This window comes from Bubalus kerabau, chromosome 10, assembly GCF_029407905.1.
Source record: "Bubalus kerabau isolate K-KA32 ecotype Philippines breed swamp buffalo chromosome 10, PCC_UOA_SB_1v2, whole genome shotgun sequence".
In the NCBI taxonomy this organism is placed as follows: domain Eukaryota; kingdom Metazoa; phylum Chordata; class Mammalia; order Artiodactyla; family Bovidae; genus Bubalus; species Bubalus kerabau.
The window spans coordinates 6874002-6895999 of NC_073633.1; the positions used below are offsets into that span (position 1 = coordinate 6874002).

General features: G+C 34.6%; 1 protein-coding gene across 5 annotated transcripts in view; it reads left to right on the plus strand.

Moving 5' to 3' along the window:
* Positions 1–21998, plus strand: part of YTHDC2 (YTH N6-methyladenosine RNA binding protein C2) — a 119761-nt gene that overhangs the window by 78917 nt on the left and 18846 nt on the right. For all 5 annotated transcript variants that reach the window (XM_055536515.1, XM_055536512.1, XM_055536516.1 and 2 more), the window contains 14 exons: positions 7–72; positions 5011–5189; positions 5430–5526; positions 5605–5692; positions 5779–5859; positions 7720–7802; positions 10422–10527; positions 12183–12302; positions 12623–12895; positions 17141–17267; positions 18305–18510; positions 18855–19050; positions 19908–20017; positions 21684–21976. In XM_055536515.1, the coding sequence (XP_055392490.1) occupies positions 7–72; positions 5011–5189; positions 5430–5526; positions 5605–5692; positions 5779–5859; positions 7720–7802; positions 10422–10527; positions 12183–12302; positions 12623–12895; positions 17141–17267; positions 18305–18510; positions 18855–19050; positions 19908–20017; positions 21684–21976 (2025 nt within the window). The remainder of the gene's footprint in view (positions 1–6; positions 73–5010; positions 5190–5429; positions 5527–5604; positions 5693–5778; positions 5860–7719; positions 7803–10421; positions 10528–12182; positions 12303–12622; positions 12896–17140; positions 17268–18304; positions 18511–18854; positions 19051–19907; positions 20018–21683; positions 21977–21998) is intronic.

A 21998-nucleotide genomic window follows, 5' to 3' on the forward strand; every position in this document is an offset into this window, starting at 1 on the left:
TGCCAGGATGGCTTTAGATTGGGCTAAACACTTTGGCCAGATTGAAATTGTGGATCTTCTAGAATCTTACAGGTAAAACTTTTTGCTATTTTTAATTCTAATTCCTTTTGAAAAAGGTTAGCCATATAAATCATTGAATGTGACCTAGAAAAACTATTTATAGTCTCTTATCCAGCTATATATATATTTTTGTACTTCTAAGAACTTTTTCTAATAGTTTTTAGTTACTTTGTAGATTGTTAATAAGATTTCCAAGGCAAATCATTCAATATCAGTGTAATCCAAGTTTATGCCCCAACGAGTAATGCTGAAGAAATTGAAGTTGAATGGTTCTATGAAGACCTATAAGACCTTCTAGAACTAACACCCAAAAAAGATGTCCTTTTCATTATAGGGGACTGGAATGCAAAAGTAGGAAGTCAAGAGATACCTAGAGTAATAGCCATATTTGGCCTTGGAGTACAAAATGAAGCAAGGCAAGAGCTAACAGAATTTTGCCAAGAGAATGCATTGGTAATAGCAAATACACTTGTCCAACAACACAAGAGACGCTTCTACACAAGGACATCACCAGATGGTCAATACCAAAATCAGATTGATTATATTCTTTGCAGAGAAAGATGGAGAATCTCTATACAGTCAGCAAAAACAAGACTGGGAGCTTTCAGTGGCTCAGATCATGAATTCCTTAGCACCAAATTCAGACTTAAATTGAAGAAAGTAGGGAAAACCACTAGACGATTCAGATATGACCTAAATCGAATACCTTATGATTATACAGTGGAAGTGGCAAATAGATTCAGGGGATTAGATGATAGAGTACCTGAAGAACTATAGACAGAGGTTTGTGACATTGTACAGGAGGCAGTAATCAAGACCATCCCCAAGGAAAAGAAATGCAAAAAGGCAAAATGGTTGTCTGAGGAGGCCTTCCAAATAGCTGAGAAAAGAAGAGAAGCTAAAGCAAAGGAGAAAGGGAAAGATATAAGCATCTGAATGCAGAGTTCCAAAGAATAGCAAGGACAGATAAGAAAGCCTTCCTCTGCGATCAATGCAAACAAATAGAGGAAAACAATAGAATGGGAAAGACTAGAAATCTCTTAAAAATAATTAGAGATACCAAGAGAACATTTCACGCAAAGATGGGCTTGATAAAAGACAGAAATGGTATGGACCTAACAGAAGCAGAAGATACTAAGAAGAGGTGGCAAGAATACACATAAGAACTATACAAAAAAGATCTTCACGACCCAGATAATCATGATGGTGTGATTACTCACCTAGAGCCAGATATCCTGGAATGTGAAGTCAAGTGGGCCTTAAGAAACATCCCTATGAACAAAGCTAGGGGAGGTGATGGAATTCCAGTTGAGCTATTTCAAATCCTAAAAGATGATGCTGTGAAAGTGCTGCACTCAGTATGCCAGCACATTTGGAAAACTCAGCAGTGGCCACAGGACTGGAAAAGGTCAGTTTTCATTCCAATTCCAAAGAAAGGCAATGCCAAAGAATGCTCAAACTACCGCACAATTGCACTCATCTCACACACTAGTAAAGTAATGCTCAAGATTCTCCAAGCCAGGCTTCAACAGTATGTGAACTATGAACTTCCAAATGTTCAAGCTCATTTTAGAAGAGGCAGAGGAACCAGAGATCAAATTGCCAATATCCATTGGATCATCAGAAAAGCAAGAGAGTTCCAGAAAAACATCTATTTCTGCTTTATTGACTGTGCCAAAGCCTTTAACTGTGTGGATCACCATAGCCTGTGGAAAATTCTTAAAGAGATGAGAATGCCAGATCATGAAGTTAAAATATGTTAAAATGTCTATTATTTCAGGAACACAAAATATTTATTTGACTTGGGTTTTTGTAATATATTACATCTATAGATTTAGTTTTGAATATTTGTTGGGAATACCAGACCGCCTGACCTGCCTCTTGAGAAACCTGTATGCAGGTCAGGAAGCAACAGTAGAACTGGACATGGAACAACAGACTGGTTCCAAATAGGAAAAGGAGTACGTCAAGGCTGTATATTGTCAACCTGTTTATTTAACTTATATGCAGAGTACATCATGAGAAACGCTGGGCTGGAGGAAGCACAAGCTGGAATCAGGATTGCCAGGAGAAATATCAATAACCTCAGATATGCAGGTGACACCACGCTTATGGCAGAAAGTGAAGAAGAACTAAAGAGCTTCTTGATGAAAGTGAAAGAGGAGAGTGAAAAAGAAAAGTTGGCTTACAGCTCAACATTCAGAAAACTAAGATCATGGCATCCCATCCCATCACTTCATGGGAAATAGATGGGGAAACAGTGGAAACAGTGGCTGACTTTATTTTTTTGGGCACCAAAATCACTGCGGATGGTGATTGCAGCCATGAAATTAAAAGACGCTTACTCCTTGGAAGGAAAGTTATGACCAACCTAGACAGCATATTAAAAAGCAGAGACACTACTTTTCCAACAAAGGTCTGTCTAGTCAAGTCTATAGTTTTTCCGGTAGTCGTGTATGGATATGAAAGTTGAACTGTAAAGAAAGCTGAGTGCTGAAGAATTGATGCTTTTGAACTGTGGTGTCGGAGAAGAGTCTTGAGAGTCCCTTGGACTGCAAGGAGATCCAACCAGCCCATCCTAAAGGAGATCAGTCCTGGGTGTTCATTGGAAGGACTGATGATGAAGCTGAAACTCCAATACTTTGGCCACCTGATGCGAACAGCTGACTCATTGGAAAAGACCCTGATGCTGGGAGTGATTGAGGGCAGGTGGAGAAGGGGACGACAGAGGATGAGATGGTTGGATGGCATCACTGACTCAATGGACATAGATTTGGGTGAACTCCGGGTGTTGGTTATGGACAGGGAGGCCTGGTGTACTGTGATTCATGGGGTCGCAAAGAGTTGGACATGACTGAGCTACTGAAGTGAACATCTATAGATTTAGTCTTGAATATTTATTAGATGAAGTAAACATTTGACGTATGAAATTAGTTTTATCATTTTAATTTCATTAAATGATAAAGTAGTGTCTCAAAATTCTGGGCAGATCCAAATGCTAATTCTGGGATGGTGGGTTTTGTTGTCATTTCATTAATTGCACCCAGAACTTGCAGTCCTTTTAGTGCTAACCCTTTGAAAGTTCCATTCTTACGGTGTTAGGTCTAGCTTACTGGATACTACAGATTACCACGTAAAGCAGTTATCTGGATAATATTTTATTTATCCCAGCTAAGTCAGCTTTCTTTTTGTTCCATAGATCATGATATTATCAATTACAAATTTAAAATATTTAAATTAAATTCATTAGGTTTCCTGGATTGATAAAGTTTATAGCTTTAAACAACACAAAAGTAATAAAATAAACTTGAAATGGTTTAAGTTGGACTTAAAAATTTTAAATGCTACAGTTATAAAGTTGAAAAAGGTTCATATTTTTCCTATTGAAAGCAGTCTTAGTTTTCTCCTAAGCTCTTTAAGAGACATTGAGCTGAACTGAACTTTCTAGAAATCATATTGATAATTTCTAGTGATGGCAGTAGTCTATATTTTTACATACAGCATGAAGAAACAAGTGGGTTATTCCAGTAATATCTGCTGATGCTGACTTTTGGGAAATAGCACAATCAACCTACTTTTAGTTTGAGGTGAAGTGAAAGTCGATCAGTCATGTCCAACTCTTTGCAACCCCATGTCCTATACAGTCCATGGAATTCTCCAGGCCAGAATACTGACGTGGGTAGCCTATCCCTTATCCAGCAGATCTTCCCGACCCAGGAATCGAACCAGGGTCTCCTGCAGTGCAGGCAGATTCTTTAACAACTGAGCTATTAGGGAAGCCTACTTTTAGTTTAGGAGAACCAAATTAACAGTCATGTTAACTTGGTACCTGTACAGTTCTTTTATTTTTAATGAGAACTATTTTTCAGAATATTGTTTATAATAATGAGTAGTTAGAAACAACCTATTAAAATATAAGTGATCACCAAAAGTTTGTGTTTTTTAAGTTTTATTTATATTCAATTCACATATCATATAAATCACCTACTTTAGTGTATATTGCAGTGGTTTTTAGTATGTTCAAAGAGGTATGCAGTCATTACCACAGTCAGTTTTGATAACATTTGCATCACCCCAAAAAGAAACCTATGCTCATTAGAAGTCTCTTCTTATTTTCCTCAACTTTCCCAGCCCTAGGCAACCACTAATCTACTTCCATTTTCTATAGATTAATATCCTGGACAATTCATATAAATGGAATCATATAATCTGTGGTCTTCTATAATTGGCTTCTTTCACTTAGCGTAATGTTTTCAAAGGTCATCCATGTTGTAACATCCTTTTAATGACTGAGTAATATTCTATTTTCTGGGCAGACTACAGTTTGTTTATTCATTCATTAAATGATGAACAGTTCAGTTGTTTCCACTTTTGGGATGTTATGAATAATTACTAGTATAAATATTTATGTACAGATTTTTATGTGGACAGATATTTTAATTTCTTCTTATCTATATTCTTAGGAGTCTAACTGCTGGGGCACATGGTAACACTGTGTTTAACATTTTGAGAAACGGCCACATTGTTGTCCAGAGTGGTTACATCATTTTACATTTCCACTCTGGTTCCAGTTTCTTCACATCCTCTCTCACACTTATTATTATTTGTTGTTTGATAATAATCATTCTAGTGGGTATGAAGTGGTATCTCATTGTGGTTTTGAATTTCATTTTTCTGATGACTAATGATGTCATGTGCTAGTTGGCTGTTGGTATATTTGCTTTGAAGAAATGTCTACAAGTTGAGCTTTTTAAAAAGCACCTGTTGCCAAGTTTTACTTTGAATATATACTTGAAACCAAAATATGAATTACATTATAGCTAGAGAATTAATTGTCACTTGACCTTTTAGAGTATATTGAAAATGTGATGGTGGACATAATGGGAATGATTGGCAAGGGTTACTCTCTTTAATGGAATTCGACTTGATCTTTTTTTTTTTTTCTTCTAGTGCTTCTTTGGAATTTGGAAATATGGATGAAAGCTCTTTGGTTCAAACAAATGGAAGTGATCTCAGTGCAGAAGACAGAGAGCTTCTGAAAGCTTATCACCATAGTTTTGATGATGAAAAAGTAGACTTGGATTTGATTATGCATCTTCTATACAATATCTGCCATAGTTGTGAAGCTGGTAAATGAGTATTGTCTAAAAGAACTGGCACAAAAATATATTCTTTGATTTAGAAATTAATATTTTGTGTATATAAATTTTTATATAATTCTATTGATAATAATGCACAATCTCTTTATATGTCATAAGTATTAGAGCTTATCAGTGCTTGAAAACACATATATAGTTCATTATATCTAGTTTTGATTGATTCTTGTTTTACAAAGAGATTGAATGTTAAAAAAATCATTCTTCTTCAAGGTGCAATATTGATTTTTCTACCTGGATATGATGAAATTGTTGGTCTGAGGGATCGCATCCTGTTTGATGACAAGCGGTTTGCTGAAAATGCACATAGGTAAACGCTAACACTTTGCATTTATTACTTTTAATAACAGTTAGGTACCACAGTATATTTTCTCTTAATTGTCAACAGATACCAAGTCTTTATGCTTCATTCAAACATGCAAACATCTGATCAAAAGAAGGTATTAAAAAACCCACCTGCAGGTGTTCGAAAAATAGTAAGCTTCATAAAATCTTCATTTTTCCATTTTTTTAGTCATTGGTTTTGCATTCGTATTAACTATGATATAATATTCTATTGCAGATCCTTTCTACCAATATTGCCGAAACCAGCATCACAGTCAATGATGTTGTCTTTGTTATTGATTCTGGTAAGGTGAAAGAGGTATGTATGAAAAAATTGCATTTTTGCTTAAATGAAGAAGGTTAAGTTCCATAACAATAAATATTTTTATGAGCAGAATTCATCTTAATGAGGAAACTTCTGGTTCTATGATGAATTTGACATAGTAAATGTTGGTTTCACTGAAGTGAATATTCTACCTTAATTCAGTTTGTAGGGTTTGTCTTGTTATTCTAACAGTTTAGCTTCTGCAGCTTCCCTGTGGCTCAGATGGTAAAGAATCTTCCTGCAATGCAGGAGAACTAGGTTTGATCCCTGGGTTGGGAAAATCCCCTGGAGAAGGAAATGACAACCCACTCCTGTATTCTTGCCTTGAGAATCCTATGGACAGAGGAGTCCACGGGGTTGCAAAGAGTTGGACACGACTGAGTGATTAACACACACACTAAATATTAGGAAGAAAATGAAGTATTTGGCTAGTAACTGAAGAAAGTTTTGTCAATGTGGAAATTTGATTATGTACTTTGTATGTTTTCTTTCTACTTATGGGCATGGACTGTGTCCTTCTTGTTCATTGTTACATTTCCAGTGCTCTGCATGTAGTATTAATGGGTATTCCAAAAATGTTTAGTTCAAAAAAGCCTTCTTTAGTTCAAAAAAACAAACATAAAACCAGGCTTCAGCAAATGATGGCTACCATAAGAAATGGGCCCACCAACTGCTTTTGTAAAAATAAATTTTATTGGAATAATGCCATGTTCTTGTCCACTTTTACCCATTGTCTGACTGCTTTCACACTGCAATGGCAGATTTGAGTAGTTGCAACAGAGTCCCTCTGCAAAGGCTAAAAAATTTCTGCCAACACCTGATATAAATAAAAGTCAGTGTTTATTTCCTTGTAGTATTGCAGTACCCACCAATTCTCAGTATTCCTAATTTTGGTCAGTCCTTTCATGAAAGAATTGAAAATTTTTGGTTTTTCTAGGAAATAAATGCTATCCATGTTGGGAAAATACATCATGTCTGCTCTAGTGGATATAAATTATCATTTTTAATGTGAAAAGAAGTTACCTTTGTGTGTTATTAAGAAAACTGATGGTAGTGTCAAAAGTTATTTTATACACAAAATTGACAAATGTAATATTTTAGTAAAAACAAAATAAGCAGCATCTTTTCTAAAAATGTCATAATAAACTATTAAGAGAACCCATTTATATTTATCTATATAGTTATTTTATGAAAAGGAAGGTATAAAGTCACTAGAGTATATATATTCTAGTTAACAATGTATTATTTAAAAATATTTCTCTATAGTAATATACTTTAGTAGTGAAAGTATGGGGTTAATAGTGGTTCTTTTTTACTTTCTCTTTTGTAGCTTTCTGGATAGGCTAATACATTAGTAGTTCAGCAGGAGATAAAATGGATGGGGTTGAAAATTCTTCATTTGGGAATAGGATTACTTTAGTGATTATTACTGTTCTCTTCGATCAGCTTCCTGAAAATTATGTCAGAAAATGTCTTTCCCTGATGACTCCTATTCCCCACAATGATGTAAATCTGATAGAAAATGACCTTAAGAGAATAGATCAGTTCTCTACAATCTTGATGCTTTATGAGAACTGACTGCCATTATCCAAGTGTAGTAGAGTAAAACAGATAGTGTAGCAAGGCACAGCATGAAGAAGTTTTACAGCTCTTCAGAGTTTAGTTTTCCTTTTTTTCCCCTTAGAATGATTATAACCAGAAATCTGGATTTTTTAAAAAAAATCAGTACTCTGTGCTAATTAGTCAAAAAGGACTCTGAATTAAACTTGGCATGTTAAAATATATTCATAATGTTTCCTATTTCTTCTTAAATACCTTTTATGTATTAACATGAAGGTGATTTAAATATTACAGAAATCCTTTGATGCACTGAATTTTGTTACAATGTTAAAAATGGTATGGATTTCCAAAGCTAGCGCCATACAACGAAAAGGCAGGTAATGTATATTTAATGAACATTCATTCAATTCCCATTCAAATGGGAACATATTTAATGTATATTCTACTTTCTATAAAATGTTGAAATCTTCATGTTTGTCTTAATTTTTATATTATTTTTTCAAAGCAGACAATTTTAATACTTATTTTAAAGTCAAATTTAGGTTATGTTAAAAGTAAAAATTTTTGCCTTGTATAACCTACACTCAGAACATGTAAAAAATTTTAAAAAATGAAAATAAAAGCAATGTAAGATAAGACTAGTTTCTATACTGTACAAAAAACTCGGAATAAATCAGTTAAATTAAGATCACTACATTAACCTCATGTATACCACATGTATCTTGCATATATGTGAAGAAAGGCAAATTAATGAGGTGCTAGTTTTTGCTTATCAGATTGGTATCAATGAAAATTTTTAAGTTGGAAAAAGCATAGATCAGTAGGCTTTCATAGTTTGTTATTGGAAGTGTAAATTGATGTGTCTTCTTCACAGGATGATTTGAAATTTTAACCAGATCTCCCTTTTTGCAGTGGATTCCACTTCCCATAATTTATCCTGAGTATACTTGCACATGTGTGCAAAGATATATGTTTAAGAATGCTTTTAGTAGTATATTAGTAGTAGTGAAAAATCTGGGAACACTGTAATGTCCATAAATAGTGAAGTGGTTAAGCAAATTATATTATTGCCACATAATGTCTTACTTGGTAACTGTTAAAAGGAAATAATGTAGATATATGTGTCTTATGTGGATAAGTTTTCAGAAACTCGTATTAATTGAAAAAGTAAGGTATAAAGCATATATCTAGTATTTTCTTGTGCTAAAAAGTATCTGTATATGTTTATATATGTATTTAGACATACATTGTCAAGGCAGAGAACATTAAAAAACAGCGGTTGTTGACTGAAAAGGAGGACAAAACAAAAGATTATATTATCTAAACTTAGTTGATAAAGCAGCAGCAGAGTTTGAGAAAATTGACTCCAATTTTGAAAGAAGTTTTGTGGGTAAAATGCTATCAAATAGCGTGGCATGTTTCAGAGAAATCATTTATGAAAGGAAGAATCCATAAATGTGGCAAACTTCATTGTTGTCTTATTTTAACAAATTGCCATAACTTCCAGCCTTCAGCTGATCAGCAGCCATCAACATTGAGGCATGACCCTCCACAGCAAATAGATTATGACTTTGAAGGCCCAAATGATGGCTAGCATTTTTTTAGTGATAAAGTATTTTTAAAATTAAGATATACACATTGTTGATATAGATGTAATCCTATTGCGTACTTAATGTACTACAGTATAGTGTAAAACAACTCTTCTGTGTCCTTGGAAACCAAAACATTCTTGTGACTTGCTTTATTGTGTGTGCTATATTGTTTATTGTTGTTTGTTATTATGTTTATTATGTGTGCTTTATTGCCATAGTCTGGAACTGAACCTGAAATACCTCTGAGGTGTGCCTGTAAATAATTCAAGAGGTACTCAGGGGAGTAATATTGGTGATTGTATGTTCAGGGGTAGGGAATAGAGTGGAATGAAGGATGTCTTACAGGTTTCTAAGAAAATTTTGTGGATGGTGGTGCTATTGTCAGGTGAAGTGTGAAAAGTGGTGATACGAGGACAGTTAATTTTTGATTGTGTTGAGTTTGAATTGACTGTGGAAAATCCAGGGGGAGCTAAGAGGTCCAGATTAGGTCCAGACAGGTCCAGATTAGGATAATGAGACCTATATGGATGAAGTTTGAAGTTACGAGGATTATTAATATCACTTGGGAGAGAGAATAGAGTAAGGAGAGCAGAGATCTGAGGTCTGACCTCAGAGGAACATCAGCATTTAAGGACTGTGGAAGGATAGGAATTTCTTAGAGGAGGCTAGATCGGGTGGGAAAACTAATGTGTATGTAGTCAGGGAAATGGTGAAGGAAGAAATGGTCCAACAATGTCAGATTTTCTAACTTGTATCACACTGTGTTATAGTTATGTTTGTCTCTCTGGATTGTGAACTTTGTGGGAATAGGGACATTTCTGTATCTCTGTCACTTGGTATTAGCCTTGCTATTAGCTGATACAAGGACATTAAATGAAATTAAAAGTCACTGCTTTTCTTCAAGGTATATTTCTGGTACTTTCCAGAAAATTATGCAAGTCTCTGATGATGGGGTAAATGACACTCCTTTAGAGTTGTATAAATGCATAACTTCCACAACTCTAATCAGTGGACCTAAACACAGTGCTTGGTATCAGCTTCATAAAACTGATTAAATTGCTATATATTTATTCATACTTTATTTTTTATTCACTTTTATTTGTGTGTGTGTGTGTGTATATATATATATGTATGTATATGCATTAAATTTTTTACCATTTTCTAGAAGTGTTACTTGTCAGGTAGATATCATTCATGAATCTCATTTGTAAATGAAATAATTGAATTTCACACCTATGAAGTATCTTTTCAAAGGTTAGGGGATCAGTATCAGAGTACAGATTCAAACTGAGATGTCCTGATACTGGTTTATTGTTCTGTCTCCTAAATCACATTGCTTTTACAGTTTCCCTGTTATGGTTTTTATTCCTTGTTTGAGCCTTAATTTTGTGTTTTAATTTTAAGGGCAGGGCGATGCAGACCTGGAATTTGTTTCCGACTGTTCAGTAGACTTCGATTCCAGAATATGTTGGAATTTCAGACTCCAGAACTTTTGAGAATGCCATTACAGGTGGAAATTTACTACGTTCTAAAATGCTATGTTTGTGGGTGAGGGATCATTTTAACTTAGACCGATTGGACTTAAAAATAAATCAATTTATAAAATAAAATTCTAAAATATATATTATGGAGGGTGATTATATAAAACTAATATTTTTTCTACAAGAAAATTTAATTCAGAAACCTCCAAAATTTTAAAGAGCTGCCTGAGTGCATTTCAGTTATGGTATAGTTTGTAAATATACTGTTTTTTACTGTAACATTTTAGGATTCTGTCAACCACATCCATATTCACCTTTTAAATTCTCAATGAGAAGTAGAAAACAAATCATTCAAGGTCCAAAAGATAATACCAAAATCTCAGTTCAAGTTGCTGAGCTTACCTTGTTAGTTTTGGAACTGAGTTCACGGAGATTTACTAGTCTATATTAATTATTTTCCTTTCAGTTTTCTGACTTAATGGAACAATCAAACACTGTGTAGTTTGTTGGGAAAACTATCAGAAGTTCATTAATTTGATTCTTTGGTGTGCCAAGCTATATGCTGGCTTCCAAATCTTAAAGAGACACTGGATCATATTATTGGCATCCATATACCTGGATTACTTCCCACTTCTCCATGCCTATGTGTCATTTTCTGTTCTTACGATAAGATGCAGAATTCTTAACAAGAGCCTAAATCATCTCTCCTGCTTGTGTCTCTGGTTTTAATTTTTAATGCATACCTTTCCTCTTCTCTCTATTCATACTAGTAGCTTCAATTTTTCAGGCATATTTTGTTTCTTTGTATCTCAAGGCCTTCACATGTGCCATCCCCTCTCCATAGAATCTACCCCTTTATTCCTTTTCTGATTAACTAATCTTTACATGGGAATTAATGCAGGGGACTTAAGAGATGCAGGTTTGATCCCTAGATCAGGAAGATCCTGTGGAGGAGGGCATGGAAACCCACGCCAGTATCTTTGCCTGGAGAATCCCTTGGACAGAGGAGCCTGGAGGGCTAGAGTACATAGGGTCTCAGGGTCAGGCATGACTGAAGCTACTTAGCACGCACAATCTTTTCATCTTAATTTGTGTCATTTCTTTAGAGAATTGTCTTTGACTTCCCATGGCCACCTCTTCTTGCCGTTTCTTGAACCTCATGTTTACGTCTTTTAGTTCCTTTTATCCTTCATTATCACAACTGTAATTAAGTAGTTAATTATATAATTATTCTGTTTTTCACACACAATGAAAACCCATGAGGGCAGTGTCTGCCTATGCTCTTCTTTTTCTCCAACTTGATGTGTAGTGCCTAGCATCTATCAAGCACTTAAACATTTGTTGAATGGATAAAAGGTTGTAGAATGCAGTATAAAGGGGGAAAAAAGATTTTTGGACAGTGACTATTATTGTTATATATAAGGACTATGTGAGAAGACATTGCCAGCAGGGACAGTAGTAATCTTGATAGATGTTGATGGAAGATGATTATGAAGATTCTCACACTAAAGTATGATTTCATAGAAAGATCTTTCATGGAATGACATTATTTCCTTTGCTGTTCATTTTAATCAAGGGCTCTACTAGTCTCTGTTGGGGATCTATAATTTATATGATTTTTTAAAAAATGAAAATCAGCTATAAATGTCAACATTTCAAAATGATTTGCTCTTTTTATTTACAGGAACTCTGTTTACATACCAAGCTGTTAGCCCCAGTTAATTGTGCTATTGCTGATTTCCTTATGAAAGCTCCTGAACCTCCACCAGCTTTAATTGTAAGAAATGCTGTACAAATGCTTAAGGTTGGTATCTTTATAGACTTATTTTACTTGGCTATTTTACTTGAAATTTAAACTAACTGATAATATGTCTTAACTAATTTTGTACCTTAAAAAATTATTTTAATAATCATGTATTTTGAATAATTCTTTCATGGTAATTATAGTAAAACAATGGGTATAGTTCATTTTTACATGATATATTTGAAGCAGAAACTTTTTTTATGAGATGTAATAGCAAAAGAAAATTTATGTTCTTGTATCTTGCTTATGGATTTTTAAGTATAGGGTTTGATTAAACAGTTTTGATCATGTCAAGTTCTATTTTATATCATTTTATTTAGACAATAGATGCAATGGATACATGGGAAGATCTCACTGAACTTGGATATCATTTGGCTGACTTGCCAGTAGAGCCACATCTTGGTAAAATGGTCCTGTGTGCTGTTGTTTTGAAGTGTCTGGATCCCATCCTTACAATTGCCTGCACATTAGCTTATCGAGATCCTTTCGTCCTGCCAACTCAGGCCTCTCAGAAACGTGCAGCTATGCTTTGTAGGAAACGTTTCACCGCAGGAACTTTCAGTGACCACATGGCACTTCTCAGAGCATTCCAGGTAATATTGTTGTCATTTTAGTTTTGAAATGTTGCTAAACACATTTCTAGAGTAAGGGTAACAAATTAAAAAGAATAGATATGATTCCATTAATTTTATTTCATTATAAAGTCACATTTTATTAATAGCTCAGAAGAATATCTTCCTACTACTAATATGTTAAAATTATCATATTTTTCTCTAGTTTCTTTCATTTTTTCAGCTGTCTCCTTGTGGAAATATGTGTATATATATATTTTACTTTTATGTATATTTATTTCTTAATAAGCTCAAATTCTTTATCTTTAATCATATCTTATTCAGGAATGCTGTAAAATTTTAGTTAAGAAACAACTGTATGTTATTCAAAGTGTATAGAACAAAACTTAGAAGAAAATTATTTTGAATTTAATATCTGTTTATTGATTTTTTTAGAGTATATCTCTTTCTTGTGTACTCAGGACAGTATAGTAAGAATTTAATTTTATAAAGCAAAATCCAAAAATCACTTAAAAATTTTAAGATAATGTGAGAAATTGAGGAAAGTGATAAATAGGAAAGAAAGGATAAGAATAGTGAGCCTGAGTAAAGGAAATGATATTGCAACTAAAAAATAATAATTGTAAGCTCTTTTGTGGGCATTATTGAACAGAGGTTGATGCATTGTTATTAATTGGATATATTAGATACTGTATATTGTAATATTAAGTGATAATATTGTAATCAGAGGAAGATTTGGAGTAGAATTCCTATCTAGTCTGTTTTTCCCCCAGCTTTTCAGTTATATTCTGAAGCAAGAGAACTCATTTTCAAAGAGAAGCTTTACTATACTACATAGGTTATTTCTAGGAATCTCACTTTCCATGCTCACACAGAGTAGGAAGTCGATATAAAGGTTATTTTTAGAGGCCTGGAGTGACAGGATTCATAGATAATAATGGTATTATGATGGCTTAGTTGGAAATCTCTCATACTTTAGTGGAGGAAAATTAGCAGGCACATCTATAAAAAGGTGAATATTTTTACATAGCTGGGTATTTAGGTTACCTGATACTTCATTCTCGGTGGGAGTTTATAAACTCAGTGGCTTTCATAGCATCATCGCATTTGAGTATAAATTATCTAATGATAATTCTATTTGATTATAAAGTCTTAGATTTTATTTTAAAATTATTTATTCTTAAAAAATTAGATACAATTGAGATATAACATTATATTAGTTTTAGGCATAGAGCCTAATGACAGTATTTGTATATATTGTGAAATGATCACTACAATAAGTCTAGTTAATATCCATCACTATGTTGTTGTTGTTCAGTTGCTAAGTCGTGTCTGACTCTTTGTGATCCCATGGACTGCAGCATGCCAGGCCTCTCTGTCCTTCACTGTCTCCTGGAGTTTGCTCAAACTCATGTCGATTGAGTTGGGTCATGCCATCCAACCATCTCATCCACTGTTACCCTTTCTCCTCTTGCCCTCAATCTTTCCCAGCATCAGGGTCTTTTCTAGAGTCAGCTCTTCACATGAGGTGGCCAAAGTATTGGCGCTTCAGCTTCAACATTAGACCTTCCAATGAACACCCAGGACTGATCTCCTTTAGGACTGACTGGTTAGATCTCCTTGCAGGCCAAGGGACTCTCAGGAGTCTTCTCCAACACCACAGTTCAAAAGCATCAATTCTTCAGCACTCAGCCTTCTTTATAGTCCAAGTTTCACATCCATACATGACTACTGGAAAAACCATAGCTTTGACTAGATGGACCGTTGTTGGTAAAGTTATGTCTCTTCTTTTTAATACATTGTTTAGGTTTGTCATAGCTATTCTTCCAAGGAGCAAGCATCTTTTAATTTCGTGGCTGCAGTCACCATCCACAGTGATTTTGGAGCCCAAGAAAATGAAATCTGCCACTCTTTCCCCATCTATTCACCATGAAGTGATACGACTGGATGCCATTATCTTTGTTTTTTGAATATTGAGTTTTAAACCAGCTTTTTCCTTTTACCTTCATCAAGAGGCTCTTTAGTTCCTCTTCACTTTCTGCCATTAACGTAGTATCATCTGCATATCTGAGATTGTTGGTATTTCTCCCAGCAGTCTTGATTCCAGCTTGTGCTTCATCCAGCCCAGCATTTCAAATGATGTACTCTGCATATAAGTTAAATAAGCAGGGTGACAGTATACAATCTTCTGCCCAGTCTTGAACCAGTCAGTTGTTCCTTGTCCAGTTCTAACTGTTGCTTCTTGATCTGCATACAAGTTTCTCAGGAGGCAGGTAATGGGGTCTTGTATTTCTGTCTCAGTAAGAATATTACACAGTTTGTTGTGACCCATACAAAGGTTTTACCATAGCTAATGAAGCAGAAGTAGATGTTTTATGGGAATTCGCTTGCTTTTTCTATGATCCAGTATATGTTGGCAATTTGATCTCTGGTTCCTCTGCCTTTTCTAAATCCAGTTTGTACCTCTGGAAGTTCTTATTTCACATACTGCTGAAGCCTAGCTTGAAGGATTTTGAGCATTACCTTGCTGGCATGTGAAATGAGTGCAGTTGTACAGTAATTTCAACATTCTTTGGCATTGCCTTTCTTTGGGATTGGAATGAAAACTGACCTTTTCCAGTCCTGTGGCCACTGCTGAGTTATCCAAATTTGCTGACATAGTGAGTGCAGCACTTTCACAGCATCATCTTTGAGGATTTTAAATAGCTCAGCTGGAATTCCATCACCTCCCCTAGCTTTGTTCATAGTAATGCTTCCTACGGCCCACTTGATTTCACACTCTAGGATGTCTGGCTCTAGGTAAGTGACCACACCATTGTGGTTATGGGGTGATTAAGAGCTTTATTATACAGTTCTTCTGTGTATTCTTGTCACCTTTTCTTAATCTCTTCTGCTTCTGTTAGGTCCTTTCCGTTTTTGTCCTCTATTGTACCTATCTTTGCATAAAATGTTCCCTTGGTATCTCCAATTTTCTTAAAGAGATCTCCGCTGCTGCTGCTGCTAAGTCGCTTCAGTCATGTCTGACTCTATGTGACCCCATAGATGGAAGCCCACCAGGCTCCCCCGTCCTGGGATTCTCCAGGCAAGAACACTGGAGTGGGTTGCCATTTCCTTCTCCAGTGCATGAAAGTGAAAAGTGAAAGGGAAGTCACGCAGTCGTGTCTGACTCTTAGCGACCCCATGGACTACAGCCTATCAGGCTCCTCCATCTCTAGTCTTCCCCATTCTGTTGTCTTCCTTTATTTCTTTGCATTGTTCCCTTAAGAAGGCTTTCTTACCTTTCCTTGCTAAAAATTTTTTTCTTGTGATAAGAACTTTTAAGATCTACCCTCTAGTCTGTTAACTAAAATTGTGATCATTTCACAATATATACATGTATTGAATCATTATATTATGCACCTAAAGCTAATGTTGTAAGTCAATTATGTCTCAATAGAAAAAGTCACTCTTGGGGACTTCCTGGTGGTCCAGTGGTTAAGACTCTGTGCTTCTAGTGCAGGGGGTGCAAGTTTGACCCCTCATCAGGGAACTGAGATCCTACATGCTGTGTGGTGCAGCCAAAAAACAAAAATTACTCTCAGATGAACTTATTTACAAAACAGAAATAGAGTCACAGATGTTGAAAACAAGCTTATGGTTACCAAAGGGAAAAGGAGGAGGGAGGGATAAACTGAGAGATTGAGATTGACATGTATACACTACTATAAATAAAATAGATAGCTATTGAGAGCTTACTGTACAGCACGGCAAACTCTACTCAGTACTCTGTAATGACCTGTAGGGGAAAAGAATCTAAAGAAGAGTGGATATTTGTATGCATATAACTGGTTCACTTTGCTGTGCAGAGAAACTAACACAAATTGTAAATCAACTATATTCCAATAAAAATTACTTAAAAAATAAATGTTCATGTCAACAATGAAAAAAACTACTCTCTTAGAAACTTTACGATATACCATACAGTGTTATTAACTATAGACCATGCTGTACATTACATCCCCAGGACTTATTTATTTTATAACTTTAAGTCTGTACCTTTTAATCCCCTTTACTTGTTTCACCCACCCTCCACTTCCCTAACCTCCCCCGTCTTGCAGTCATCAATCTGTTCTCTATATCTATGAGTATTTTTTTGTTTACTTGTTTTCTTTATTTGTAACAGAATTAGAAAAAGAATTGACTTTGAGTGGTTAATATAATGATTTTCAGTTACTTTGCTTCTTAACTGAGAAGTTATGTGTCTTTTGTGTAATTTTATTTTTATAGGCATGGCAGAAAGCTCGAAGTGATGGGTGGGAACGAGCCTTTTGTGAAAAGAATTTTCTTTCACAAGCTACCATGGAAATAATCATAGGCATGAGAACTCAGTTGCTTGGTCAACTTAGAGCGTCAGGTAAAGTTTTCCTCCAAAGAACCTATTTCAACTACTGGGAGTACCCTGCCTATACCTTATAGTACTTCTTATGTTAACTAATGCCATCTTGCATTATTTTAATAACATTATCATGTTGTATATCTTTTGTTAATGAACTTCTTTGTATTAACTTTGTAGACTTCTGCATGATATTAATTTTTGTTTGTTGATTTAAAAAAGGATATTATAGAATCTGTGGGTGATGAATGATTTTATAACGTTGGCAATAAACAATTTATAATATATTTTTTGGAAAATAGATTTAGGTATGGTACTTGTTATATTTTATTGCTATTAATAAATAATTAGTTTTATGGAAGAGAAATTGCTAAAAATTAAGTAGATTGATATGAATGCTGTCCTTTATATTTTTGGAATATTAAACAACTAGTAAGCACATGAAGGCACTTGATTTTTAGAGAATGCCAGTTTTGTTATATCATTTTAGAATTGTTTCTTTGAATTTCTTTTTGAGTGACATTTTATCTTGAGGAAATAGAAGAAAAGTACCTAAGCCTGGATTCCTAGAATAGCTCAAGTGCCAAAGTGATATAAGGCATGAACCAGAGGATTTAGAGTTGTTTCAAATATGGGGAGATATGAAGGACTATTGAAATTCAAGCAAGAATACTTTATATTTATTTGACTTCACTTCCAGGATTAGTGTCTATCACAACCAACATGATATTAATACCATTCAGCAGAGTATTTTAGGTTTTTAGGTATGATTTTAGGATGCTTCTGATAGCTGTTTATGGAGAACTTCATTGTAAGAGTATTTTTTTTTTTTTTTGTCCACAACTTCCCAGTGTATCTACTGCTTACTTTAGTCTAAGTAAACCTAAACTTTCTTAGAACATTGCTTCTATATTTCAGAAGAAATTTTATGAATTATTGTGAAATTTGAATCATTAAACTTGTATCAGTTATACATTATTTTTTTTGTGAAAACCACAGATTTAAAAGTGTATCTTGTGAAGTAGAAAAAGTTGGTGTGGTTTCTTTCATCTTTCTAGGTTTTGTGAGAGCAAGAGGTGGTGGTGACATTCGAGATGTTAACACAAATTCTGAGAACTGGGCTGTTGTTAAAGCTGCATTGGTTGCAGGCATGTATCCTCATTTAGTTCATGTGGACAGAGAGAATGTAGTATTGGCAGGGCCAAAGGAGAAAAAAGTACGGTTTCATCCCACTTCAGTTCTCAGTCAGCCTCAATATAAAAAGGTAAAACTTTTTGAATGCTTTTTGGCCTTGAGGTAAAACTTGTCTAATTTAAATAGTTGAAAATCAATGAAAAATGTTCCCAATACCAACATGCTTTGCAAAATTAGTTATAAATGTACAATTCAACACTGGAACAAAATTTTGATAGACTCGAAAGAAGTAATGTGCTAAGTATTAAGGGACTTTTGTACAAACTACGTGAGCAGTGATTTGCTTTAATTCTTGTTTGAGTAGTAATATATGCATCATCTATTTTGCTGAGGGACTTTGTGCATTTTAAAAGAATTACCAGTAAGTTAAGTAATAAATTCAGTTAACAGTTTTAAAATTTATTTTCCTAATAGATTCCTCCAGCTAACGGTCAAACTGCAGCAATCCAGGCACTGCCCACAGATTGGCTTATTTATGATGAAATGACCAGAGCTCATAGGATAGCTAATATTAGATGCTGTTCATCAGTGACACCTGTCACTGTATTGGTATTTTGTGGACCAGCTAGGTTGGCAAGTAATGCTCTTCAGGAACCTTCATCTTTTCGTGGTAAATATATTATGATGGAAATACAAATCTATTTGAGAGAAAACTCTGTTTTTTTCTTCTTATTAAACCAAACAAAATTTGAAATTATAGAAATTTATGTGGTAGTAGCTCCCTTTTGATGTAATAAGACTAATTAAAAAATATTAAAATATACCACTATTCTTGAAATTGATTTCTAAGGTAGCTTGATATTGATTTGTGCATTTTTGATTAATCTTGCTGATAGGAAGTTTAGTTTTTTCTTCCACTTGAATTTAAATAATAGTTTACCATAAATAAAGGTAATTGTTTAAAAGAAATGTTACCCATAATCCTACTATCTTTATGCAAACACTTTTTAATATTATATATTTTTTCTGTGTGTTTAAATATTTTAGTATTTCACCCATACTGTTATTTTATATTCTATTTTTGTTTCACAAAATACAAAATATAGAAAGCATTTTTAATATTTCATATTAATGGTTGGAAAATATTATGTCACATTAAAGTGACAGAATGCATTTAAAATATTTCTTTATAGTTGGATATCTTGATTATTTTCAATTTTTTGTTATTTGGTGTTTCAGCAAATATTTATTTATGTCAGTTATTGTGCTAGGCATTGAGGATATAAAAATTTGAGAAAAAGATTTGAGAAATTCTGATATTTAGAATTTGAGTAGAGAAATAATGAATGGCCAGATGCTGAGTTTTATTTGTGACCTGCTGTGTTTAGAGAACTCTCCACACAAATTGTTAGTATATCTGGAGGATTTGTGTAAATGCAGAGTATCTGTATTGGCTTACTTTTTTGCCGTGATGTTAGATAGTAAAAGTGAATTAATTTCTTTTCCTTTCCATACGTGTTTGGACAGCGGATGGTATTCCTAATGACAGTAGTGATAGTGAAATGGAAGACAGGACTACTGCTAATTTGGCAACTTTAAAACTTGATGAGTGGCTCAGTTTCAAACTAGAGCCAGAGGTAAGTTGCTTTCTAGTAGTGTGATAGATTTTTTTCATTCAGTTGTGTGAACTATACACGGTGTGATGAAAATTGTCTCTTTAAAATTGAGCCCTTAGTGTGAGAGAATATAATACAACTTGTTTTTCAGTTTTCACAGGGCCCTGCTACATTCTCTGACATGTTGTGGTTTACTCCTATAGAGGATTTGAAAAACCTAGGTGTCACTTAGTATTTGAGCATGGTGATATTTGAATATGTTTGTTCATATAAGAAAATACTGAGTGCTGGGTACACAAGAAATTCTTTTATTTTATATAACTCTGTTTCAAGGGAAAGATATTAGGTCATTCTTTTTTCTCTTTACATGTATCTCTCAAGTAGGAAAGATGAATGTTTGTTATCAGATTAAAATTTTTCTTGACAAAGCCTTCCCTTAATTCTGTCTTTACTTTTAAAGATCATTTTATATCCTTTTAGGGGACAATACGAACTGTCAAAAGTTGATACTGGCTAGAGCTTACTTTTTTACATGCATTCCTTCATCACTTCAACCTACTGCAGTCTCATTTCCATTCCCATCAATTTTTCCCTTCACTGAAACTGTACTTGTCATGGTCGATGCTGTCTCCTCCATGTTGTCACAGCCAGACTGCTGTTCTCGATAAATGTGGCCTTTCTCTCATAGTTAACACTATTGCCCATCCCTTCCCCATTTTCCTTCCTCACCCCTGTCCAACTTCTTTGTCACTAGTTTCTGTAATACTACTCTTTGCTGATTCTTCTTCTATCTAGAGAGGCTGTTCCTTCTTAGGTTCTTTCATGTACTCTCTTGTATGTGCTTGTACCTTAAATGTTGGATGTTCACCAGTAGTATGTTCTTTACTGTACACTGTCTCTGCACAGTTTCTAGGGGCCTTACCTCTGCGTGTAGATTTAGTAATCATTTGTACATTGATAACTTCTAGGCACATCTTATCTGTATCTCTAGCTTAGGATTTTCTCTGTATGAATTCATCTGGTTTCTGGACATCATCATTTGGCAGTAAAATAAAATATGAATGAAATTAAATGTATTTTTTCTTTATTTACCCTGCTGTTACTTTTCCAGTATTAATCACACTTTACCACACATTGTTTTTCTTTCTCTTTCATTGGACTGTATAACTTGATTTTGTGTCTCTAGTGCCTCAAAATAGTAAAGAAATTTTATTTTTTTCATGCAACAAAATGAATGAAATTGATAATAAAATATATGAAATGTGTTCTTTGGAAACAATTTCAGACTAATAAATAATTGTCTTGCAAGTGTGGTACATATTTTGCTGTTACCAATTTGAACTGAGGGCTTCCCTGATAGCTCAGTTCATAAAGAATCTGCCTGCAATGCAGGAGACCCTGGTTCGATTCCTGTGTCGGGAAGATCCACTGGAGAAGGGATAGGCTACCCACTCCAGTATTCTTGGGCTTCCCTTGTGGCTCAGCTGGTAAAGAATCTGCCCACAATGTGGGAGACCTGGGTTCAGTCCCTTGGTTGGGAAGATCCTCTGGAGAAGGAAAAGGCTACCTACTCCAGTACTGGCCTGGAGAATTCCATGGACTGTATAGTCTGTGGGGTCCCAAAGAGTTGGACACGACTGAGCGACTTTCACTTTCATTTGAACTGAAAAAAGTTATTTTCTTACAGGCAGCCAGTTTATTGCTTCAACTTAGACAGAAGTGGCACAGCTTATTTTTACGTCGAATGAGAGCTCCATCCAAACCTTGGTCTCAAGTTGATGAAGCTACTATAAGAGCAATTATAGCTGTTTTAAGCACTGAAGAACAATCTGCAGGCTTACAACAGCCATCTGGGATTGGCCAAAGGCCAAGACCTATGTCTTCAGAAGAACTTCCTTTGGCATCGTCTTGGAGGTCAAATAATAGTAGAAAAAGTTCAGCAGATACTGAATTTTCTGATGAGTCTACTACTGCAGAAAGGTAAATTTATAGCATTTTATTA